Source organism: Fistularia commersonii, chromosome 19 (assembly GCF_037954325.1).
Source record: "Fistularia commersonii isolate RoL2024-O1a breed Wild chromosome 19, RoL_Fcom_v1.0, whole genome shotgun sequence".
NCBI classification, from domain to species: domain Eukaryota; kingdom Metazoa; phylum Chordata; class Actinopteri; order Syngnathiformes; family Fistulariidae; genus Fistularia; species Fistularia commersonii.
The window spans coordinates 11,541,342-11,567,269 of record NC_141302.1 but is presented as its reverse complement, the minus strand read 5'-3'; the positions used below and the strand labels follow the sequence as shown (position 1 = coordinate 11,567,269).

Below are 25,928 nucleotides of genomic sequence, written 5' to 3'. Positions count from 1 at the left end.
GAGTAATTACACACACTGCCATGGCAGCACCGGGCCAGGCCATCTGGGCACACGTTGTCATTAAGTCCAAGGATGTGCACTTGTTGTTTTTGGTCGTCGCCGAATAAGCCGCAATCTCCGGAGTAGAGGAGGGTGCTTCGAGGTCTGGTGCTCCGGCTTCATCAGAAACATGGTGATCAACAAAGCCCTGTTTTGTTATGTCTCTTTTTACAGCTGCTTTATCACTCAAACCCTCATTGTTAGTGAAGATTGGGGTGGTTTCCGTGGCAACCTGGGACTTTATTTGTTTTTGTTGTTTTTTTTTGTCTTTGAACCACCCGATTGCATTTGTCAGGCTTGGGAGAAGAGCCGCCCAGGGGGATTTTACCCCTCTTGGCAAGAGGGGCTTCGCAAGATCATCTATCGCCCTGGAAGTGAAAGTATGGGGCTTTTCGGGCGGCGCAGAGCGTGGAAGTCGAAAAATGACGCTGGTCAGGCGCTCATCAGCTGCCAGCTCGACGCCCACAGGCTTCTCGGAGTTCCGTTGCTTTCCCTTCCTCCTCAGCCAGGTTGCTGAGTCATCCCCCCTCTCTCCCTCGGTCTCTCACTCACACACACACACACACACACACACACCCTGAGTCATTGGTGACAAGCAAAACTGTGTGGAGAACCAGGCGGTTCCTGCAAGGGTGAAACAAGAAGGTGGAGTTACAGAGTGGCAGCCTGCTTTGCACCAGGAGGAGCCAGGGGAACAAGATGTTTGGCTTATGTGGCCAAGGTCAATGCCGAAGCAACAGCCTCCTCTGTCTTGTTTTGTATTGACGTGTCATGTGAGTCACGAACTGGACGGGTTTGACAGTCACACAAGATGACTGTGTGTGTGTGTAGTGGTGGCGGGGTTAGGACACAGGGCTAAGACACAACGAGGGTCGGTCGCTCCCTCATCTTGTCTCTGGCAGCCTGTGACTGATAAAACACTCATAGTTGCCTGTCTGTTCCACAGCAAGTTTCCACATGACCCCCTTGCTATGCCCTCACACACCCCTTAGAGAGGCCTACTTCCTCCAGCCGGGATGACAACTTCCTCTCAGAGCTCTGTTCTCCTTCTCTTTAACATCAGACACATATACATTTAATCTGTGGGTCAGAGGGAGGAGTTCTGCCACACACATAGTTGCATGTTGTCAGTTGCAGAACCAGATGTGATTGTGGTAAAGGCAGGAGACAAAAGGGCGGTGGGGGGGGTCTCATGTTTTTGTGTTCCCATATCAACCCCCTCTTCCACTGCCATGTGGGGCTGTTTCGCATCTGCTTCGCGCAGAAGGTCCGGAAATCAACTGTCACAGCTTCCTAAACGTTTGCTTCCAGAGAGAAAGAAAGAAGGGCCAACCAATCCGACGTGGGAGATGATCGCCCCTCCCCTTCCTGGTGTAGTCTCGCTGTAGAGCAGATGTGAATGGTAGTGTCGGCGGAGAGAAGCGACGACCTGCCGATCAAGCTCCCTGACCGCGGGAGGTCATCGTGTCCAGAAATGGCAGCCTCACGGTCTTGCCTGTCTGTTAATACGGACGGGATTAAAGTTCTTGTCCTGGAATGACACACACACTGGCGAGGTGGAGATTGATGAATGCAGGGGGGCTGGAGTGTGAAAGAGAGGGAGAGAAAAATGCATGGTGTTTCCTCCACTTTTGATTATGTAATGGCCAAACGGAGCTGAGTGGTGAGAAAGGACCGCGCAAGGCCTTTTTCGGCAACTTCCCCCTCTGCTGTGTCCTCCGCCCTTGTTTCCAGCCAGGCTGACATTTCCGGGTGGGGGCTACTGACGTCACAGTGCACGCGTTCTTCTTTCTATCTGATTAGGTCCAGGGCCACCGTCACATTCTACGTAGGAAATAACACTTTATCTGGAATAACCAGAAAACTGGCCTTTAAAAAAAAAAAACCAGCATGTACATGGACAGGTTTGCGTGAAATCTTTTAACTTGCCCCTCCTCTCGTCTTTTATCACATCAGCCGAGTTGGTCGATAGGGGCCCACGCCGCTGCCAGGAAAGTCGTCGAGCGGCGAAACGAGAGCAAATGTTTTTACAGGAAGCTGCTGTGATGCCCGGCATCTGGGAGGGGAATTCAACCTGACAGAGCTGATATCACGGGGGGGGGATTTCAGATACAGGGGAAATGTCATTACTTTGATATAAATTAGTGTGCAACTGTCGTTGATTCTTTTAACCTGACCCACGGCCGCTGAAGAAATTCGTATCTATTATCGCCATCCACGGCAAAGAATCTGAATCACCTACCAACCTCTTCATTTCAGTGAACCGACCAAACACCAAACCTGTGTACAAGATGTGTGTGTGTGTGTAGAGGTATGCGCATCATTTCTCCCTGAGTTTGCGGTTTCGTTTTCCTCTCACTCATGAAACGCCCCCTCTCATTACGCTATCTTTCTACGTAGGCGCACACAGCTGTCCGAAAAAGTTTCCGTCGTCATCGTTCCCCTGACTTAAATGTGGTGTTCCTGAGGGGCGGGGTTTAAAGTGAAAGGTTCGGGGTAAGACCTTTTTCTCACTTGCTGAGTCATCAGGGTTTCCCCAGATTTTTTTTTTAAACTGGAAATACCCCTCAAACCCTCACCCCCTCAAAACCCCAGGCTTTTTCACGCTTCCTCTCCTGCCACTGACAACAGGTCTGGCACATTCTACTGCTTCAGTATCAATTTTGAACTCAAGCCGTAGTGTAACTTTTTGCTTTCAGAGCCGCTGTTTGTTTTTTTTTTTTTCTTTTTGTCTGGCAGGGCCCTGCGAAGAGGGAAGGCCAGAATAGACCCAGCAGACAGAAATACACACCCTCCTATAAAAGTGGCAATTACAACCCCAGCGCCGTGTCCCTGTTTGGCCTCAGCGGCCTGGCTGTGGCCTCAGCCAGATGGGTTCATTTTTTTTTCTCCTCTAATTCAAATCCGTCTGGCCTTCTTAAATTTTCTTCCCCTGCAATGCCATGTCCACCCCCCCCCCCCACTCCGTTTCCCGGCCGCTCATCTCTTGACGTGCGATAGTTGACTCAAGGTGCTTCCTGAGCCAGATCAGCCATGTTTGTGTGTGAGCTTGAGGTACATACTCACTTTCACTACTGTGCGTGTCTGTGTCTGTATGTGTGTGTGTGTGTGTCTATATGTGTTTGTGTTTGTGTGTGGGAGAAGAGACAGACAGGGTTGATGGAACGAGGGTGCCTCTCGCTTCTATTGTGTTGACCTCATTGCTAGTTTACTCTGCTGTCGCCACAGCTCTGGTTTTCCACCCTCATGAAACCGGGCTTCACCTCGGAAGTGAAGAAACACGGAAGAAGGGGCTCAGAGGTCAAGAAAAGGGGTCCAGGGGCAGGATGAACCTGCAGACCCCCCTTTTGGCCTGATTCCCATGGACAAGGCTGCAGCTCTGATGTCCCTATCATCCCTCGGAGGGACTTTTGCGTTTTTTTGTTTTTTTTTTTCTTTTCCTTTTCCCTGACAGCTTGACAGAAACGCCTCTGCCTTCTGTGTCTTTTTCAGCATTGACGAGACCCCAGAGAGATGACTGGCAGTCGGAGCAGAGACGCAACGCCACTGTGAATCAATAACTCTACACGCTTCTGAAAGGTAAGCTTGACACGAACCGCACGTCTCACTCCGCCTCGTGGCTCGTGACAGTTACCGCTATCTGCGCGATGCAGCGGTGGGGGGGGGGGGGGTCTGCTGGACGATGATTCTTGGCAGTGGAAGGGGGGAGAGATAGTGAGGGCGGCATCACGTCGCTTTGTGGCAACCCTCCCGAAAGCCTGAGAAGTGGGCAGACAGAAATAGCCCCCGCCAAGCTTTAAATAGAGACCGAGCCATCCAGAGTCGGTGGGCGGAAGAAAAAGGGAGCGGGGAGGAATGACTGCGTATGACCAGAGCTAATTTTGGAAGGCTGGCGGGGGAGTGCAGCGCCAGGGAAATGAGCCCAGGCAGGATAAAAACAAAAAGTGGATTTGGCGTTTGGGGTAAGCCGCCGCAGAGGTGCATCAGCTTGGCGTAAACTGACTTGCTCCTCAGCTCGTCAATGGATATTCTCAAACTTGATTTTGGGGCTCAGCTTAGTCTCCCTTAGCAGAGCCTGATGGTGATTCCAGGTCTTTCTCTTAGTTGTTTTAAGGGTATTCACACATCTCTGTCAACAACACCCCTTTTTACCGGCGTCAATCGAGCATCAACCGACTGGAAGAAGAAATAGCGTGGATGCTGCCGCATAGAAAGAAATGCTGAATCAACCGTTTGTTTGTTTGTTCTCCTGTATTGTGGCTCATTCATCTTCACGTATAAGCGTAAACGGGTATATCCGTTTCAGATGTCAAACATCATTGCTCGTTATCGCGGTTGCTAAGCAATACATCCACTTAAGGGCAGTGCAGTTCACATCTTAATTTCCGCATTCTGTTTTGGACAATAGCAAAGGCAGCGATGCCGTAGGAGCAAGTGATAATGTATGTTTTAAGAAAGGGACATAAAGGCAGCATAGTAATCGTCGGCGACCTGTGTAGCCATGTAATACACAGCCCCATGTGGCCGGAGAATTCTTCGCCTTGGTTGTACTGATCCGACATTGCCTTCTTCTCTGTTCCTTCCACGTTATCCATTTGCCATTTGCTGCGTTTGGCTATGTATCTGCGAGCTTCCACAAAAAAAAGCACAGGATTCCGAAGGGAATGAACACAGAGGACGAACAGAAGCTTCCGTCAGTATGCCGATTTAACGTGGAGCACAAACGACTCCTCGACGACTCTTGGCGTCTGCATAGTGAGCTAGGTGGGTTATAACAGGATAACAGAAGCAATGCGAGGCAACGGCAGCTGGGGTCACAGGGCAGCGTCCTCTCCTTTGCCCGTTGGAGTGAGTCATCAGCTATCTCTTACACCTCTGTCAAGAGTTACAGCTGTTACTCCTTCACTAATGCATTATTCAGCATTTGTCGCCCCACCTGAGGTTACGAGCTACCGTTTATTGAGCCAGTTCCACGTCCCTCAGCGCGAATCAAACGCAAAAGTCTCATCTTCTTTGAATCTGTGTCACTTTAAAAGGACGAGAAAGCACAATAAGAGATCTTGACGTCCAGTTGAGGGTAGGATTAGAGTCTTGGATCTGATCGATTTGATATTTGGCGTGGATAAAGACATTTCCTTACGTGAACCGGATGTGAAAACGCCTGCCTCGAAGCAGCTCGGCGAGTTTCAAGTATGCCAAAATCCCTTGCGGGGTTTTTTTTTGTCAGGGAACCACGTTCATTGTCTCTGGGTTTTGAATCGAGGCACTTTGAAACGTGGACTTTCTTTGTATCTCCACACCTCCTGTCCTTTGTGCTGAGTGTCTGATGTTTCAGGTGCAGGGAGGGGAAGGACTTCTCTTTCTGTCAGACTCCTTTTGTGTGTGTGCTTGTGTGAATATATATGTATATGCACACCGAAAGTATAGTGTCTGAGTATTGCTGTGTGTGGGAGTCTTCGTGGCACCATTCCCAACTCCCCCCGTCCCTCTTCTCCATCTCCATCTTTTCTCCTTAATCTATCCCTCCATCCTGTTCAGGCCTTCTGTTGCTGCCGCCACCCCCTCCCGCACCCCCCCCATCCCGCCTGCCGTAATGAGATTAAACCGTAGTGTATCCACCGGGCGCACACACACATGCACACAAACATCCTTCATAGAACTGAACACAAACTATCATCCACTTAAGAGCGCACACTATTCTCTCTTATGAAACAGCTTGCACACTTGGCATTGCTTCCTGTTTCACACACAGACACACACTTGGCATGTGACCAAGGGCTCTTGCTGGTACTCCTCCTTTTTTATCAGAAGACCCTCGGTAAGGATTACAGTAACCCTAAGTTTGTCCTCATAGGTGAGCAGCCCCCTCCCCCAACCCATCTGGACATTTAATAATCCCCAACTGGTTTACTTGCGCCCCCTACAGGCCACACCCATGCATAGCAGCCACCGTCAGCTAGACAAAGACATCTCAGAATAAACGTCCCCTCAGGAGAGCACACATTATTCTCGTGAAAACGTCAGATTTCAAAGAAAAGTTCAGCTGAAGAAGAATAATGCTTACTACAGATGTAACAGAGGGGCATTCATCCAGTAGGCCCCGGAAACCCATCTACAGCCCCCCCGTCTTGTCACCACCTCTCATTCGCAACACACACACACACACACACGAAGTGAGCTTCCATGAAGAAGAGCCCAGTTTTATTTACCAACTCCACAGCTAACGTGTGTCTCTTCTCATCTCCGGTGGCTTCCAGGTTCTCGGTGCCAGAGACAGAAGAGTCGGACTGCACAGGGATTCCAAGTGTTGGCGTGGGGCCCTCTCTGTGCTGCAGTGGAGGGCTTCACAGATACAGCTAGTCTGGTGAGTGAAAGCTCTTGCTTGCTGGTCGCGCCGACTCGGCCGAGTACGTGGGCGCCATCCTCTGCCAAGCGGCGGATTGTGAAAATTGACGTCCCTGAAATGTCTGAATCCCATTTGCGAATCAGCTTTACATTCTAGTCGCTGGAAAATAGGAGCGATCTTTAACTCTCAGATCAATTGGCTATGGTGCCGTTTTCATTCATCTGCAATTTTAGCACCAACCTTTTTTTTAAGGGGAGATCGTTGAACGCGGATGTGTGATCCACAACAGCTGTCTATCAGAGCTATATTGATGAAATGAAATAAATGCTGATGAAGAGAATTTCAGACGTGGTGAAAAACCCCCGGCATCACCTGGCTCTGTTTGCCGACAGGCTGGATGCATCACGCAGTAGAGCAGTTTGGCGGGCGTGGCACGCGGGATTCCTTCCCTCTGGATGGACTCAGCCGGGGACCATGGGCTCCCGTGGGTGGCCGCGCCTGGCAGCCACCTGTCAGGTCTGTCGCCATGCCGACGCACGCGTCCAAAGCTTTGCTGTCGAAACGTTGCGTTAAACCCCTAGGGGGGCTGCCCTGTAATTTGGACGCCCCTGTTGCTTGAAGCACAGAGTTGCAGGGGATTTGGAAAAATCATTCATCTGACTGCGGTATTTTTTCTTATCAGATGTTCGCCTGGAATCAACCAACACCAGCTCCTTCCCCATCTACCTCCTGGTCCGATGGGCAGTCTGAACCAGCCCGGTAAATTCTTCAGTAATGGGTAAGCTCTGAAAAAAGGATTTTGTGAGTTTGTTGAGTCAATCGATGGTTGAATGTTCATGGATTTTTCTTCTTTTCCCTCTTCCTGCCCTTTAAGGCCCATGAGAGGAGGGGAAAAGCTGGAGCTCTCACAGCCGATGTTACCAGGCCTGCCCAGGGAGCCCCAGAGGCTGCCTCCTCATCCTCATCCTCATCATCATCATCTTCACCCCCCACCGCCCCACAGGGCATGGGAGCAACAGGCCCATTTGTACGAGCCCGTTTTTCCCCTGCCCAACGAGCATCCACCGCGGCTTCACAATGGAGGATATGCTGGTAGTGGCTGTCCTCCACCCAGCTCGCATCTTCTCCCCAACAGGCCGAACCAAGTTCTCAAGGTGAGAAAGAGTTTTTATTTCATTTTATTTTTCCCCACTGCTGTTGAATGTTTCTCTCAAGTTGTTTTCTCCTCGTGCCTCCTGTAGTTTGGGGGTCCTCAGGAACCGCACGTTCCCCGGGGTCCTCCGCTGCTCGGGGATGACATGTGGGCTCAGGTGCATCAGGTGAGCGCTTCCTAATTGGCCCCGATCACGTTTCAGCATGCATTCGGAGCAAACAGAACAAGCCGACTCATTGTGCCTGGCCCTTGCAGACGAAAAACACAGCCTGCTCACATCTGATATCACTAAGCTCCCGTTGAATCATTCAGGGAAACTGCCCTTTTTCCAGAGTGCGGGCAGATTCCCACGGTTTCTTGTGTTTGCCACAACGCTGACCCTGTCGTGTTTGTTTCCCGCAGAGGGGCTACACTGGGAAGATGCTAGGCGGTCAGCTGAAGAGACCGGGCCCTCCATTAGGGGAGCACTCTGTGATCCAGCACACTCCTCTGCCATCCTTGCAACCCCCGTCCCGCCCAGCTGCGGAGGACTGCCCAAGCCCCAGCAAGAGGAAGAAGAGCTCAGATCAGGTATTGGTTTATCCGTCCACTTTGTGGCAAGGAATTCTGATACTTTGAGATTCCATCATGAATGTATGTCTTTCGTGCAGGTTCCCCTCCCCGGTCAGCAGCATTTTCCAGGGCCGGGCCAGGCTTTACCCCAGCATCCATCACTGGCGCACCACCTCCCTCCAAAAACACCTTTCTGGAATCCCCTTCACAAGGACAGCAGTTCCTGGCATCCCCAGACCTCGGATCGTAAGAATCCACCACCCCAAGACTTCCAGAATGGAAAAGTAAGAGGGGTAAATATATGAATGTAGTTTATTTCTATATCAAGGCCTCTGCGGGTCATTAAAAAGCATTGAAAGTCATTCAATAGATTTTGCAAGAATTTAGGACCCCTAAAATTGCATTGAAATGCATTAGATTCAATCTCTAGAGGCACTAGAAATTTAAATACACTTAATAGGGAAAAACATTTCGATTAGGCTATTGGAATTGTTTTATAATATGATGAATGAAAGCGTAATGCTTTAATTGGCTATTGCTTATGGCTGGTGTTGTGACGGTGCAAAAAGTTGCAACACTGGATTTGGAGCAAAAAGAAAACAAACTAATAAATATGCACTGATAGTCATGCACAAAGTTAAATCCATGTGAACCTTTTTTTCCATTGTCACTCAGAAGGTCATATATACATATCTGCTACTGTGCGAAATCTATTCCAGATGTAAGTGATTGACATTAGTATAAATAAACGTATCTGCAGTTTGACATTGGCAACATATTTGTTTAAAGTGGCATTAAAAAACAGTAAATTAGATTAGCTGATACCTGCAGAAACCCTGTACCAACTACAATCAAAGGAAAATGAACTGAAAATAATACTGAGGCCTATGACGCTATTAGAGAAGCTGAATTTTTTCTTTTTTTTTTTCTTATTAGGAAACCCCGAAACAAGGATCAGGCAGCTACACCCAAAAACCCTCCCCTGCCACATCGACTCCTTCGAACATTTCTCCTCCACTTCACTCCCCACCTGGTGGCTATAACCAGGGATGTACTACTCTGCAACAAAAAGACACGTTCCAACCTCAGGCTGTAAACCAGCCGTCCCCTCAATCCTCCTACCGCAGTCCCGGCTCCAAACTGGGGGACGCTCCGCCCTGCCAGGCCATGGAACGAGGCTCGCTTATAAGGGGTCAAGGCGGCAACCAAGCGACCCCTCACGTGGCCTCCACCCCGACCAGGGTGGGCAGAGATCAACACCTGCAAGCCCAGTCGTCACCAGCAAACCCTCCTGCGACCAGCAGCAGCAACAGCAGCGTGCCTTACAGTCACATACAGCCTCATCCAGGGCTGGGGCACCAGGGTCCCCCTCCTCCACTTCCTTCTGCCAGCAGTACCTCAGTACCTCAGCAAAGTGGGCCCAACGAAGCCTGGAGAATCCATAATAGGTCCAGCAGTCACACCCTGGTGAGTCCCATCTTGGGAATTGAAAGTGTGAAAGCGCGTGTCTTTGTTTCCACGGTAACCCCGCTAATGTTTTTAATTACCTCGCTCTGTGACTCCTCAGGATTCTGGTATCTACAGGCCTCCAGGACTGATACCTCAGCGCCAGCAGAGCCACAATCAGGTCGTCAATAGTCGGGTTCCAGTTCTCTCCCAGCATCACTCTCACCTTAGCCCTCCTCTGCCTTCGGCCAGCTCCACTCGAACGCCCGTCATCACCCCCAACCTTCCCGTATCCCAGTCCTCCTGCTCTGTCCGTGGCTATGGCAACGGCACCGGCTCTGGTGGCGCAACTATGGCCGGTGTCTCTACGGCGACCACTTCGCCCTACGCCGGTTGCCCCGTGAACAACGGGAACAGAAATAATAATTGGCAGAGAGGTAGAGACCCGGCACCCCAGAGCTCCAAGTGTGACATAGTTCCCCTGGGCAACCTGTTGCAGCCGGGTTGCCATGGAGGCCCGGCTGCCAAACTGCCCCGTGATCCGGAACCCAACAAGTCCCAGCCCACGAAGGGGAAAACCTCATACTATTCTCAGGCTGAACTGAAGCAATCTCCCGCACTACCGTCATCATCGTCATCTTTGTTCTCCTCAGGGCGCCAGCGTGCAGGGGACAGTGTAATCACAAGCACGGTTGCCAGTCCTCTTCCTAGGTCTCCCCCCTCATACTACGCGGCCCCTCGTCCCGCCGTCGGCTCTGCTCCCCAGCTTCCAGCTCAAGCCCCGTCCTCCAGGCTGGACCACCGGGCCCAGGCCTGTTCCCAGCAGCAGATTCACCCACCAGCCTCAACCTCTGTCCCCCAGTCCATCGAAGAAGCTCTGGACAAACTTGACGCCGAGCTGGAGGGACACATGCAAGCCGAAGCCAGGAGGAAGAGGGACAGGGAGGAGGAGGAACGGAGAGTGAGGGAGGAAGAGCGGCGGAAGAGAGAGTGGGAGATGAAACAAAAGCACGAAGAGGAGAGGAAGAGGAGAGAGCTCGAGAAGAGGAAGGAGGAGGAGAGGAAAAAGAGGGAATTGGAGCGGCAGGAAGAGGAGAGGAGGAGGAGAGAGTGGGAGTTGCAGGAGCAGGAGAGGAAACGGCGACAAGACGAGGAGATGAAGAGGAGAGAAGAGGAGAGGCTGGAGGAGGAGAGGAAAAGGAGGGAGTGGGAAAGACAGGAGGACGAGCGGAGGAGGAGGGAATGGGAGGAGCGGGAAAGGAAAAAGAGAGAGTGGGAGAGGCAAGAGGAGGAGAGAAAGAAGAGGGAGGCAGAGGAGCTGGACCGAAAGAGGAGGGAACTGGAGAGACGGGAAAAGGAAAGGAAGAAACAAAAAGAGTTTGAAAGAAGAGAGGAGGAGAGAAAGAGGAGGGAGGAGGAATTGTACAGTGCAAAAGGAAAAGAGCAGACCGCAATTGAAAACCTAGAGCGATTGCTCTCCGGAAGCCCCTCCCTGGCACTGCCGCCCCCACGCCTCTGCTCCATCACCACGCCGCCCGCTCCTGCTGCGCCGCCCGCTCCTGTAGCGCCGCCCCCCAGTTCGCGGTCCTCGCCCCATTACCCGTGGCTGAGCCGAGGGGGCGTTGTCCCTTGCCCCCCGGGCCAGACGCCCTGCGCCGCCACTCCTGCGGAGAGGCTGCGGCCACCTCCTCTCACTCCACAAACGGAGTACGCCCGGGAGAAGCAGAGGCAGAGGGAGATGTGGAACAACAACAGCGGCGCAGCGGCGTTCACTCCCTCGTCGACGCACAATACCTCAGGGATGAGCCAGCCGGTGTTCACCAGCAAGCCGCCGGCCATGCACGCCGCACCCAGTCAATCCAAAGACTCCACCAGAGAAAGAGAGAAAAGCCAGCACGTGCTCCCGCAGTTGGCGCTTCGAGAGCCCCCCAAATTGTACCAGGCGTTCCCCAGAGAGAACCTGCCCCCGCCACCTTTATCATCCACCGGGACGGCGCTCCAGAAGCGGGGGACGGGCGGTGGTTTGGAAAAAGCCAATAGCTGCGGCACTGATTCGGACAGCGCCCAGTTCGAGGAGGAGCCCTCGGACATGTCCACCCTGCTCCCCGACGGCCTGGCCAATATCATGGCGATGCTGGACGAATCGATCAAAAAAGAGGAGGAGATGTACAATAACGAGAAGGCGGGCTCGTTGGGGAGCCTCCTCGACAAGTTCTCGCCCAACGTTCCGACTGTCAAGAGCTACCTGTGCGCCCCTGACCTCCTTCCGGCACTGAAGCACCAAGCCAGCCAGGAGGACTTTGGGTCCAACCTTCACGCCAGCCCTCCTGTGCTCAGCCGTCAAGGCTCTCTGGCGTCTCCTTGCAGCCGGACGTCTTCGCTCAACGAGGAGGACGAGGACTATCTCAAACCTTCGCTCAACCCCAAGCACTCGGTGGACATGGGAATCAGTGTGGGGAACACCAGCTATCGCCACAGTGACCTGGCCAAACTCTACGGCCTGCCGGAGCAAACCAAAAGCGAGGCCGACGAAGACGACGACGAAGACGACTCCGAAACGCCGTCCTGTTCGCCGCCGCCTCCCCAGCGTCCCCATCTTCACCAGACGGGTGTGAATGGCATGTTCAAGTCTCTGGCAACGGTCCTGGAGAGCCAAAAGTACGCCTACCGTGGCGGGCCTTTTGGGAGACCCCCGCCATCGGCTCTAGTCGGGGTTAAATATTCCTCCTCGCTCTCGCTGGGCCCCGATATTTGCCGCCAGCAGCAGGGCGGCTCCCCCACCTCCGATCCCACCAACCCCCCTTTCAGCCCGGCCGTCCCGCCTCAGAAGTCCTCTGTTCCAGCTCAGCTCGAGGACAAGAGGCTAAAGATAGAGGACGCTGACATCTGGAAAGAGGACGCATTGGCAGCAGAGATGGACTCAGTCAAGAAGGAGGCCGTCCCTGCGATAAAGCCAATCAGACTTATCAAGGATGAGCAACATCTGACGACCATATCCGAGTCCTCCCTGGCAGAGTTGGGCAAGAGCTGTGAGGTCATACTCAGTCGACAGTCGCTCCCGAACAAGAAGTCTCTGGATAAACCCCGCAGCTACAGCAGAGAGGAGGACAGGCACAAGCACGACAAGGTAAAGGAGCATCGGGAGAAGGACCGAAACAAGGACAGGGGGAAAGAGAAGAAAAAGAAACACGGTCACAGTAGTAAGCACGAGGAGAGAAAAGAAAAGAAGAAGCATAGAGAAAAGCGAGACGAGCTGACCTTCTCCTCCTCCTCATCGTCCTCATCGTCCTCATCCACCCACAAGCGCCACAAGGACGGCAAGAGCCACAAGGACAAGAAGGACCGCCGGATTCTCGGCGACCTGAACCTCCAGAGCAAAGACGGCTGCGGCAAGAGCCGGGATCATTACAGCATCGACAAGAAGAAACGCAAGGATCCGTCAGGGGCCGGCTCCACCAGCGAGGGCGAGCACGCCGAGTGGACCTCCAGGAGCGCGGGAGAGAGATCCCCGGAACACAGAGGCGGCGAGTCCGGCTCGCTGGGCCCCACGGACTTCCTTAAGCTGAAGGCCTTGTCCGACGGGCCCCCGAAGGAGCTGAAGATCCGCCTGATCAAAGTGGAGAGCGGCGACAGGGAAACGTTCATTGCGTCCGAGGTGGAGGAGAAGAGAATCCCATTGGCGGACATCTGCATTAAGAACACTGCCAGTGAAGTCATCAGGGCCTGCAAGTAAGTGCAATCCAGATGTGGGGTTTGTCTCATATCAGTCAACATCGATGTAGAGTTTATATGTTCATCTACTCAGAGCCCACTCAACAGCAAATCCTCGGTTTGCCGCAATCAACATAGACCCTGTCTTACTTTTAGGGGAGCCAGAGTGAAAGGGAAGTTCAGGGAATCGTACCTGCTCCCGGCCTTCTCCGTCAAACCCATCATGACGACGGAGGAACCCATCCCCAGGGACAAGCTCAACCCTCCCACACCCAGCATCTATGTGAGTGTGGAACTATGACACAACTCAAAAAAAAAGAGCAATTTTCAACACTTAAATGAGCCTGCGCTGCCCACTGCTGGCGGCATACTGTATGTGGAGTTGACTGTCGCTATGTCGATATGGTTTTGTAGTTGGAGAGCAAGAGGGACGCTTTCTCCCCTGTGCTGCTGCAGTTCTGTACGGACCCCAAGAATCCCGTGACAGTCATCCGAGGCCTGGCTGGATCTCTGCGACTAAGTAGGTTTACACTCACGGTGACCAGATAACACTGTTAACATGAAAAAGGCCACAAATGCAAGGGAATACAGCCGTGCGTGAGCCTATGACCAACTATTAGCCAACCGTCTCGAGTCACATCATCCCACCCGTCCGTTATCTCTATTGGCCCCTAACATGCCTTCTTCTGTTTAGATCTGGGTCTCTTCTCTACAAAGTCGCTGGTGGAAGCCAATGCCGAGCAGGCGGTGGAGGTGCGTACTCAGGTGCAGCAGCCCGCCGACGAGAACTGGGACCCCAGCGGGACGGGACAGACATGGCCCTGCGAGAGCAGCCGCTCACACACCACCATCGCAAAGTACGCCCAGTACCAGGCGTCCAGCTTCCAAGAGAGCCTGCAGGTAGAATATTATATTATCATAGTTTCAGCTCTGCTCCCTTGCATTCTCCCCTCCATCCACTACAACTCAGTTGCTAATAGTCTCTGATAAGCCTGGTGCAATCTGTTGATTTCTACTCTCTTATGTCCCGTGACTAAAGGAGGAGAAAGGCAGTGATGAGGAGGATGATGAGGAAGAGGAAAAGAAGCCAACCAACAACTCTGAAACGCCAACTAAAGACGCCACTAAAGAAAGTAACAGGTGAATACAAATGGTTATCAATAATACAAATATTTATGTATTAATCAATTGGACTAATAACTTTTTTTTTTTTTTCAGCGGTGAGCAGAAGCCTGTGGGGAAGATCATCAAATTTGGCACCAACATTGACCTCTCAGATCCCAAGAGGTGAGCATTTTGACACATTTAACTCCAGAGACATACGAGACGTGTCAGTTACATAACCATAATCCAACCATGTACCGCCCTCTAGTGGTCACCCACGGTACTAGAGCATCATCACGGCAAACGTTTGCGATTCCCATGATGTCATTCTGGCTCATGAGGAGAGCGGGAATTTGACCTGCGTTCTCATCTCTCGATTTCTGGGAAGGTGGAAGCCCCAGCTGCAGGAGCTGCAGAAGCTGCCGGCGTTCATGCGAGTGGCCTCCAGTGGAAATATGCTGAGTCACGTCGGGCACACGATACTGGGCATGAACACGGTCCAGCTCTACATGAAGGTGCCAGGAAGCCGGACACCAGGTAATGTAATGATAACCCTTCTTGAAACATAACTATTTTGGATAGGCTCCAGCATCCCCCACGACCCTGAGGGCAGGATAAGCCCAAGGAGATGGATGGATGAATTAAAAGTGGTCATGTTGGGATAGGGACGTCTGTAACATCTCCTCTAAAAACTTGTTGCTGTTGAACAGGTCATCAGGAGAACAACAACTTCTGCTCAGTGAACATCAACATCGGCCCCGGAGACTGTGAATGGTTCTCTGTCCATGAGAACTACTGGCATGCCATCAACGACTTTTGTGAAAAGTAAGCAAACAGAGAACCTGCATGGCTACTCAGTATGTATTTTAAAAAGCAGTTATACCTTGACTTACAAGTTTAATTTGCTCCATGATCGATCAATTGGCTCATATATGAAATTAGATTTCCTTATTAAAATTAATTGAAATGCCATAAATTTTTTTTTAATCAGAAACACATACTTTCTAAATAACAAATTATGTATTATAGAATTATACATTACAAAAATAGAATTTAAAGAAATAAACTTTTTTTTAATTAATTAATTAATTGTATTTACCAAGAAGATCAGACAAATATGCCGGTTCAGACTTGATGCTACAATGTATTTATTAAATGCTAAATTTAACTTGCAAGCTATGCCGCACTTTATTGCAAAACTTAATTTTGCCACGGAGTGAATGCCTGTCCTCCCTTTAAAATGATCAAACCGTCTCCGACTGGCTTTGAATGACTCTTCCAATGCCTCGTGACATTCCCGCCGTCTCAATGTCTTCATGGGCAAGATGACAACACACGTGCCTTGTACATATTTTTCCATGATTTTTGCCGGGCTACTCAGTGGTGGGCGGTGCGTCCCAACTTTTTTCAAACGCCACTTCAGAGACAGCGGTGGCCACTCGTGTCAAACGCTCATCCCACTTGCTCGTACTTCATGTCTCCTCTCGCATCGCAAAGTGGAAAAATCGTCAGAGCGATGGTTTGTTTCTCGGAAAATTCACAAGTTGATGCAATTGTCTTGCAATTTCAGCATTTGTGATCCTCTGCTACTAAGTATGCAAAGTGATTGACGTGCCACATCTTTAGAGTCACCAACTTTTTAGATCTAACACCCATTTCCCTCCGATCTGCTCAGGCATGGGGTGGACTACCTGACAGGGTCCTGGTGGCCCGTCTTGGAGGACCTGTACAACGCCAACATTCCCGTGTACCGCTTTATCCAGAGGCCGGGGGATTTGGTGTGGATCAATGCTGGAACTGTTCACTGGGTTCAGGCTGTGGGCTGGTGCAACAACATCGCTTGGAACGTGGGTCCGCTGAATGGTAAGGAACACCCATTATGCACGTGTGCACGTATTCAACCAAATACACAGGTTTTAACCATGACACGCCTCCCCCCCCCGGCAGCCTATCAGTACCAGCTGGCTCTCGAGAGGTTTGAGTGGAATGAGGTGAAGAAAGTCAAGTCCATCGTCCCAATGATCCATGTGTCCTGGAACGTGGCTCGCACTGTCAAGATCACTGACCCAGACACGTACAAGATGCTCAAGTGAGTACTTTTATTTATTAGTTAGTAAGACTGCCCTCCTGAAACAAATCACCAGTGAATCCTACCTTTCTGTGGGTCATGATGTTTATGGGGAGTTTGGCAGCGGTGTTAAGGAGTGCGCTCTGTCTCCCCTCTGGACAGGCACTGTCTGCTGCAGTCCATGAAGCACATCCAGGTCCTGCGGGACCAGCTGGTTTCTGAAGGCAAGAAGATTTCATATCAGAGTCGAGTCAAGGACGAGCCCGCCTACTACTGCAACGAGTGTGACGTGAGTAGCTTTGTGTGTTGAAGGATGAACTTTGTGACGTGAGACCTATATTGTTTCTTGGACTTCTTGCAAATAGAGATGTAACTTCATTCTGGATCGAGATATGGAATACTGGGAAAGAAAGATAAAAGGACCAAAAACATATATATAGGGCATCCTCAACTTACAGCGGAAACCACATTATATAAGAACGGAATTCTGAAGTAAGTCAGAACTCACACCTAAGGCAAACAGTTAAAGGGCAGAAAGTTTCCAAAAAAAATCAAGAAAGAAAGAAAATGTAGCACAATACAATATGGTGTTCAACCAGTAAGGGAAGCCGTCTTCCTTGTACAGTGCTGGCATTTTCGGCCGCTCAACTTGCTAACTAGTTCCAATGCGGATTGTTTCAATGTCACGAAGGGCGTACGTCTGAATGATTGAAAAAGACTTTCTTCATTAATTTATGGAAGATGGGGACGTAAACACAAAACACCGGAGGTCGAGGACATCATAAACTAAGAACTCATTTTTGAAACCAGTGTGGGATCAGCCAGTTCGTTCCCTGTCATAAGAAGCAACAGATGACCTGAATTACAGCAAGAGTTTCCGGCAGATGCTAGGAATGGGAGACATAGAACATGATGACAACTTTTCCAAAGATAGCAACATCAGATCTTGCATGACACACTGATAGAAGGTTCACAGAACAGTGGCCCCCGTGGTTAGGGCTTCTGTCTTACTCAATGAGGTTCCTGGTTAGCTTTCAACATGAATCTGTGTGGGTTTCCTCAGGGTTCTCCATAAACATGCCTTAGCTTAATTGAACCCCCTAAGTTGCCCAGATGCGTGCATGGTCGTATGCCTCCTGTTCATGATAAGCTGTACAAATAATGACTGAAAGAATGTGTACAATACTACAATCAAGATCAGAGGGTTGTTGTCGATGGACTCACTTTGCCCAATGACTTTTCTATCCCTAAAATACGGTTTGTATTATTTGTCACTCTTAATGCATTTCTCCATTGGCCTACGCTGCAGGTGGAGGTGTTTAATTTGCTGTTTGTGACGAGTGAGACCAGCAGCAGGAAGACTTATGTGGTTCACTGTGAGGACTGTGCACGCCAGCGGAGCCCCAACCTCACCAATGTGGTGGTGCTGGAGCAATACTTGGTAGAAGAGCTCATGAACACGTACGACTCCTTCAACCTGGTAAGCCTATTCCTCCCTCACATATCAGTGATTATCCATCAATTTAATTCATTGTGAATTAATAGCACGTGTCCTCTCCTCAGGCCTCCTCCCGGTGACACACACCCCCCTCCCCTCCTGCGTCTCCTCAGCCATAACCAAAACTCCTGCGAGGCAGGACAAAAGACACAGCTTCACTTTGGTTCTCAACTTACATTTTCATTATTTAAGATCATTTTGCTACTACTACTGCTAATACTTGCCGAACAGCCAGTTGAATACGTTTACTCATCATTACTGTTTACAAGAAGAAATACCAAGCCGCCAATAAAATACCAGTTTACTTTCAAATGGTGCTTTCACCCAGGGTCCCTGAAAAGAGGGGCTGGTTGGTGCTGCCATTGAACAAACTCTGAAAGGTAGTGGATGGTCTCAATGGCGTGTTTCTGTCTGTACCAGAAAGAACTTCTTTGTTTTTGTTTTTATGTTGTTTTCTTGAATACTGAAATTTGTACATGCTGTTTGCAATTTTTGTGGGGTGCTGTCTTTTTAAAAATAATTTATTGTTTTTTTGTTTTTGTTTTTTTCTAAACTAGATCAGCCTAGATATATACCACATTGGCCTTGTCACTTGTATTTAGAAAAGAGAAAATGAAAAATACTAATAGAGATATGAACATTTTTCTAAAGCATTAAGAATTTAAAAACAAAAAATACAAGTGTTTGGAATGCTTCAAAACATACGGGTTTTAATGACTTTGGTTGTTCTGCGTGGGGGGTATTCATTTTTGTCTCTCAGACACTTGTATGTGTTGTAAATCTTGTGTTTATGAATTATACTTTTATCTCTCCTGGAAATTGATATTCAGTTGTTACACATCATCAGGTCTTTTTTTTTTGTTCATCGCTTCTGTCTCTGGAAAAAAAAAAAGAATAAGAAGAGATCATCTGGTGTTTGTGAATTGTACCTCTTGATTGTTTTGTTCCAGTATGCAGACTTACTATTTCCTGGATTTTTTTTTTTTTTTTTTTTTTTAAGGGGGGAGGGGGCATTGTACATTTAATTTAAAACATTCCCTCTATTTATTGGATATGAACGCTCTCCCTTTTTTTAATGGGGTTGTACAATTTTGCTTTTCTTTTTATTGTGAGCGATTGCTCTGTAAGAATTGAAACGTGGGGGCTGTGTGTCTACAGGAGTGGAGGCTGCTGTTTCTCTGGTGCTCGCCTCTCACCGCTCCTTCCTTTCTCTCCTGATTATATATGAAATGATATCTCTATCTTGAATATAACACCACCTTTCCTGTAGATGATAGGCACACTGCTCACGTAGAGAAAATGACTAATGGAATGCTGTGTTTGTATGATCATTAAGGAAAAAAAACAACAAAACAACTTTTTCCAAAGTGTTTTGAGAAATTGTAATTTTTTTTATAATGTAGGGGGCTTTTAGATGAGATTTTAATGATCTGATATTATCTGTTGAAATGATAACGGGATAGATGGTGCTAAATGTTCTCTTTGAACAACTTTTTTCTGTTTGTCTTCTTAAAATGAGAATTCTATTTTTCCTGTTGCAATATTACCCTTTTCCTTCTCTTTGTGGTCATTTATTTATAACTGCACTGTTTAGAGAATTCACACAGACATACTTGCAGACACACACCAAACTGAGCCAGACATGTCTTAAACACTTGTGAATTTGTGTGACATTACTATGACTATTAATAAACGCTTTTTGATAAACCCAGAAAGCATTTGCTTGCCTATAATATGTAGTGGAAGTAGGGAAAATCTATTGTCTTCTTGTGCTGATTATATTCACTCCCAAAGAAGATATTCCTTTGAACTTAAGGCCCCTGTACAGCTTCGTTGATTTAACACAATATGAGAGCTTAAATCATGTCAAAATCCCATAAACCCGTCATTAACTCCTAAAGGCCATTCAGATTTGAACGGCTATTTAAAAATGTCAGGACTTGACAGATGTGCTTCGCTTGGATGTCAGCTTTGAGAGTAGGTCTAATTCTGCCTCAGCAGTTGGATTTCTTGCCCATCCCGTCCCTCTCTGGCAGACTTACCAGTGCAAATGTTAAAATGGCAGTGGGTGACTTTTCAGTGACTGGATTACTGGAAAGAGTCCTTCGAGGTTCTAAGTCCAATTCCATTTGCACGTCTCTCGCAATAACAAGCCATATTACCCCTCACCCCCACCACACATAAACAACCACACAACCTCCTGACCATAACAAATGTTTGGCAAAGCCTTGCCATTCACGTCCTCTCTTGGAGCTGGCTATTGTTAGATATGCGTGTGAGAAAACATGGTTGGAGTTGATAGAAAAGTTTCCATTTGGACATCAGCATCCAGGGTAAACCAAGGAAGGAGACTGTGCAAGCAGCAAAACTTCACAGATAGCAGGGCAGGAAGCAGCAACAAAACTGCCCAGACCTCAGTTTCCTTGCTGATAATGTTATTGAGAGTCGAGTTTTTTTCAGGTGTTTACAACGCCTTATCTCCTATCAAAGTCCCTAACATCATCTGAAATACTAAAGCAATATATTTAATTCTTTTTGTCGAATCCATACTTATTTATCCATCAAGCACTCCTACGGTTACCCGCAAATACAAGCAGATGACGCAGCAACGCACCTGGTATGAGCTCACTCAAATACAAGTAACACTTAATATTGGTTCCTTGTTTAATTTGAATATTATCGTCTTCTAATTGTGTTCAGATATTGTTATGGTTGGCATATGCTAGCAGGATCAGGACCATTTTTGCAGAGTAAGCTTCCTTTTAGCTGCGCTAGGCGTTTAGCATTAGTAGTGTGATAAAAAAAACCCTGAAGGGAAAAGCCGAAAGAAGAAGTGTGATAAAAAACATGCTAACGCTGGAGACACTTGACCAGTCTGAAGGGTAATTGTTGCACTTCTAGTCCTGATATAAATGTCCATAGTTGTGTTCTAATACTTTTAATGTGTCCCGGTGGTCGGTTGTGCTTAGCACCCTTCAGTGACAGTACATGCCAGCTGCGTTACAATACGGCAGTGTATACACATTTTCCGGCTGAGCGTTAGTAGATACGACAGTTTACCTTTGCTAGCAGCATTCTCGTCATTGAAACAAAACAAACGCTACCGCGTCCACAATACGAATAAAAATGTACAACTCATACGGACCAAAACTTAAGTTTCTATAAATTCACACAAAAAAAGTCTATGAACTGTGAAGTTTTCACTGACTTCAGTGGAGTGTTGAGCTAGCTCAGACGACCCTGGATGTAGCCGGGTCATTGGCCCGGTGTAACCTGCCAACCCATCTTAGAAACAGAGACACTGACAAATGAAAACCAAAGGAAGCTCTTTGTCAATGGCCTCAGCTCATTCACATGATGAGGAAATGTGTTTTTGTTTTTTCTTTCAAAAGTACATGTCAAAGTCCTCTATATATTTTTTGACCCTTGAAAGCTGTGGAAAGACTCCTTGCCATTAGTGGCAGGAGAGGAATTTGGTTTCAAATATTTTAGATAGCATCTCTATTGTCTCGCATATATTGACGTGACAAAATGCATTCAACCACAACAAGCAAACAAAACCGAAAAGAAAAAAAACTCAGCGACATCTGGATATAAGCTCATCTGAATTTGCAGCAGATTTAATGTCAGAAATCCAAATACAACTGTAATCATACATAGAATATAGATATTATCTTGTTAAAATATTTTCATCCATGAAAAGCTACCCAATATATCTACAGTATTAAGACTCTGACAGAAGAAAACATTTTGATTTGTTCACTGTCCTAGGAGACACTTCATGCATTTCAATGTAAACACTTTTACAGGAAACGTGGAAACGCTTTTCCCTGTACAATGAAATTCTTACTTTGTTGTCCGCAGTGCAGCAAGCAAACACGTCTGCCATGGAGGGCGCCATGTTTCAGGTAGTACCGATTTTGGTTTCCCTTTGTTCTACCAGGAGATACTAAGGCATTGGATTTTTCTCCTTTATGAGGACTCTTCTTGTGTTTTTATTCCTTTTCGTTGAGCAGCCCCTTTTTCGTTATAGTTGTAAGTCTGTACCGTCTTTTCCAAACTTCCATAAAGAACAGTTTTAGTAAATACCAATTACATTTGGTTTTATGTTGCTTCTCCTCTCCAGTGCCAGGATGTACCAACATAAAACAGAGTTGTCTATGCACGGAGAACAAGCAAATGTGAAGTTAAAAGCTGGAAAATCATTTGCAGCAGTTGCACAAACACTGGTATCACAATCTGCTGTACTCAAAAGACTTTGTGATTAGAAATACAGATATGGTTTAAGATGTGAACCCCTCATTAGCAAGGAAAACAGGGAGGCCAAAAGAACAGAGATGAGCCTTTAAAATTATCAAGAAAAAAAATTATGGATCGCTGAGATGAAGATTAACCTTTGCCAAATTGAGGGGAAGGTTAAAGTTTGGAGATAGACAGACAGGATCTGCTCATGATCCCAAACATTTGAGCTCATCTGTGAAACATGGTGGAGGTAATGTCACAGCCAGGGCTTGCATGGCTTCTTCCGGGACGGGTTTATTAATATTCACTGATAAATCGTGATGTAACACCTAAAGGAACTCAGAAGTGGACAGAAACATCTACTCTGCCGGTTTAACCCTCATATTATGTGAAGGGTCAATTTGACCCATTGGGTCAATGGGTGAAATGGGTCAAATTGACCCTCAACATAATATGAGGGTTAAAGAACGATGCAGCAGCAAGGTAATGACCCAAAATTACAGGTGTTCATCAAGGGCATGAAGTGGAAAGTTTGGGACTGAGATAATCCTCAGCCTGAAACTTCATAGAACTACATTTTACCTGCTAAAACCAAAGATTTGCAACTAAATATTCAGTGATGTCCATCTAAGTCTCTGTTCCAATACTTTTGCTGAGCAATAAATCCGGTGTTCCTTTGCAAATAACACTCTTCTACATTGTGTTAGGACCCAGAGGTAAATACTTGGAAATAAAAGCTGACATTTTGATCTCATATTCTTTCGATGTCAAACCACGATGGTCTGAATGCACAGCAAAAAATAAAGGAATTGGCTTTCCTGTTCCAATACTTGTGTACAGAGGAAACCCCGAAAGGATGACCCAACAAATTTCTGTGAGAAATATGTGCTCAGCTTTTTACAACTAGGAGAAGACACAATAATAGACAAACCTCCGCCCGGACCCAGGAGGGGCATCTATGGACTATCACGGATACTTCACCAAAAGAAAAAGGAAATACAAAACAACCTGCACCAGATAATGATCAAGCACTGTACAGTTCCAGATCAAAACAATGTACTGTCTTTCTGTTGCTTAGCTTTAACTCTAAAAATTAACTCCCATGTGAGCTTTAACATCCCCCCCAAAAAAACAGGACCGGCCATATTTGCACAAAATTTCGACGCATGACGGTTCTTTCATTTTCTAATCGCGGCCCTGACAGCAGGTACTAAATTGAGTTGCAGCCAATAACAAAATAAAAGTGGGAGCACCGTTGGGTCACTGTGTCCCGAGGTCAAGTTAGAGGCCCTGGGCTGCTGGGTTACTGGACAGAGTGAAGGAAATCCTGCTTCAGTCCACACAGGAAGGTCGCCTCAGGTCGTCCATCTGTCCACTCCGCAGCAGTCAGGTGACGAGGGGCCAAGGGCTCTTCCCCTTGACAAAAACAAAATACTTCAGCGGCCCAATCAGAGCACCGAGCGCCGTAATCACGATAGACAAAACGCCAGTACTGCTGTTGAACGTCACTCTTTCATCCTCGATGGATAAGAAGTTTCCCCTCGAGGAGAGACGGGGGCTATCGAGTTAATCGAAGACAAAAAATATGTAATATTCCCAGATAAAAGATCCTTCCTCACGCACAGCGGGGCAAAAAAGTGCAAGTTCTCCCACTTAAAGATGTGAGAGGCCTGTAATTTTCATCACTGGTAAACTGCAACTATGAGACAGAATGGAAGTGAGGGAAAAAAAAAATCCACAAAAGTCACATTGTCGGACTTTTAAAGTATTTGCAAATTATGATGGAAAATAAGTATTTGCGCAATAACAAAAGTTCATCTCAATACTTTGTTATATCCCCTTTCTTGGCAATGACAAAGGTTAAACATTGTCTGCAAATCTTCATAGGATTTTCACATACTGTTTCTGGTATTTTGGCCCATTCCTCCATGCAGATCTCCTCCAGAGCAGTGATGTTTTGGGGCTGTCGCCGGGCAACACGGACATTCAACTCCCTCTAAAGATTTTCAATTTGGTTGAGATCTGGAGACTAGCTAGGCCACTCCAGGCCTTAAAATGCTTCCTACGAAGCCACTCTTTCGTTGCCCCGGCGGCGTGTTTGGGATCATTGTCATGCTGAAAGACCCATTTTCTAATAATTGCTCCCACCGTTGATTTCTTCACACCAGGCTGCTTACCTGCTGCAGATTCAGCCTTCCCAGCCTGGTGCAGGTTTACAGTTTTGTTTTCTCGTGTCCAGCTCTTTGGTCTTGGCCGTAGTGGAGTTTGGAGTGTGACTGTTTCAGATAGTGGACAGGTGTCTTTTATACTGCTAACCACTTCAAACAGGTGCCAATAATACAGGTAACATGTGGAGGACAGGCCTCTTAAAGAAGTTGTTACAGGTCTGTGAGAGCAAGACATCTTGCTTTTTTGTAGGTGACCAAATACTTATTTTACTGAGGAATTTACCAATTAATTCAATAAAAATCCTACAATGTAAATTCCTGGATTCTTTCCCCCCATCCTGTCTCATAGTTGAAGTGTAACTATCATGAAAATTACAGGCCTCTCACATCTTTGTAAGTGGGAGAACTTGTACAGTTGGTGGCTGACTAAATCCTTTTTTTTGCCCCACTGTAGATATGAAGAGGAGGTTTAACTTGTAGCAGCATCACAAATATCCTCTGAAAGGCAAGTTGGGGAAAAAAAGGCCTGCATGGGGACCAAAAAAGGAGTAAATAAAACACTGCAATCTCAAAGCAGAGGAAAAAGGGTAGAAAATCAGGATCAGATGAGCATAATTGCCGGGCATCTGCTCTGATCTCCTCTTATCATGTAACTGATTAGCCCTCTCCTCCATCCCTTTGTTCTTCTGACTTCATCTTCCCCTTCTACGTCTGCTCATCCAAACCACACGCAATTCATCCCTCCTCGTAAACGCAGCTGACTGGTCTCCCTCTTCAGCGTCTCCATCTGAGGATGCCAAAGCAGGATGTCAGTGCATCAAAGTGACCTTTCGCTCAGAGAAGGTGTCCTTCAAGACAAGGAAACGGACAAAACACAACATTTCCTCTGGTTTAAATGTTGTTTAATTTTCTCAAAACTGCAGAGCGAGCCCCGCCTGCAGAGGGTGTAAACACATCACACCTCCCCATTTTCGCTGGGAAGTATTCAAATAGAATGGCAGATTTTCAAAATTACGCTAGACACAATTACCAGAAAAAACCAACACCCATCATATTCGTGAAGAATTTCTCATGTTCTGAAGTGATTTTTTTCTAGTCTAGTCCTCTGTAGAAATTTCCATTGTTGACCACTGGTCACTTACAATAATTCTTCAATAAATCAATAAAAATCTGCAGTTTTGACACTTCTCTTGTTTCTGCAAAACTATGTCACTGTAACATTAATCTGACTCATTTGGCAACGTGTTTTTATCTCAAATTCAAGCAAAAAAAAAAAAGCAAAAAACTTTCAGCCTATAAACAGGGGGGAAATAAGCAGAATAATCAAAACGAACATCTTCCTGGCATGAAGGCTTCGTCATAAAAGCTAGATTTTCGAAAGAAAGTAATTACAATATAATGAGAGCCCTGACAGGCGCCGAAAAATAGTATTGATATCGATATAATGTGGGTAATGGGCGCAGAATTTCTGATCCTGTTGCCAATAATAACTTAGTCAACCAACTTAGTCAACACTTGCGGTCAACCAACCTAACACTAAATGAAACCACTTTCGATGGTTTGACCCCGTTTTTTTTTTTTTTTTTTTTTTGTTCTCCGAA

General features: G+C 47.5%; 1 protein-coding gene and 1 long non-coding RNA gene across 3 annotated transcripts in view; both read left to right on the top strand.

Moving 5' to 3' along the window:
* kdm6ba (lysine (K)-specific demethylase 6B, a) overlaps positions 1-19,632 on the top strand; it is a 102,200-nt gene extending 82,568 nt beyond the window's left edge. Inside the window, exons 5-26 of one of the 2 annotated variants that reach the window (XM_086165353.1) lie at positions 3,532-3,618; positions 6,297-6,403; positions 6,778-6,901; positions 7,068-7,163; positions 7,260-7,539; positions 7,627-7,704; positions 7,941-8,108; positions 8,189-8,383; positions 9,027-9,557; positions 9,658-13,265; positions 13,404-13,530; positions 13,662-13,767; positions 13,942-14,147; positions 14,287-14,387; positions 14,466-14,534; positions 14,740-14,888; positions 15,062-15,176; positions 16,027-16,214; positions 16,299-16,440; positions 16,582-16,708; positions 17,729-17,899; positions 17,983-19,632. In XM_086165353.1, coding sequence (XP_086021479.1) covers positions 6,783-6,901; positions 7,068-7,163; positions 7,260-7,539; positions 7,627-7,704; positions 7,941-8,108; positions 8,189-8,383; positions 9,027-9,557; positions 9,658-13,265; positions 13,404-13,530; positions 13,662-13,767; positions 13,942-14,147; positions 14,287-14,387; positions 14,466-14,534; positions 14,740-14,888; positions 15,062-15,176; positions 16,027-16,214; positions 16,299-16,440; positions 16,582-16,708; positions 17,729-17,899; positions 17,983-17,997 — 6,591 coding nt within the window. In that variant the 5' untranslated portion in view covers positions 3,532-3,618; positions 6,297-6,403; positions 6,778-6,782 and the 3' untranslated portion in view covers positions 17,998-19,632. The remainder of the gene's footprint in view (positions 1-3,531; positions 3,619-6,296; positions 6,404-6,777; positions 6,902-7,067; positions 7,164-7,259; positions 7,540-7,626; positions 7,705-7,940; positions 8,109-8,188; positions 8,384-9,026; positions 9,558-9,657; positions 13,266-13,403; positions 13,531-13,661; positions 13,768-13,941; positions 14,148-14,286; positions 14,388-14,465; positions 14,535-14,739; positions 14,889-15,061; positions 15,177-16,026; positions 16,215-16,298; positions 16,441-16,581; positions 16,709-17,728; positions 17,900-17,982) is intronic. The other variant, XM_086165354.1, reaches the window with a different exon arrangement.
* An 848-nt stretch (positions 19,633-20,480) lies between these two features.
* LOC147223728 (uncharacterized) lies at positions 20,481-25,213 on the top strand. The gene is made up of 3 exons (XR_015107547.1): positions 20,481-20,534; positions 21,782-21,825; positions 25,085-25,213. It is a non-coding gene; the product is annotated as an uncharacterized LOC147223728 (long non-coding RNA).
* Positions 25,214-25,928: the final 715 nt, after the last annotated feature.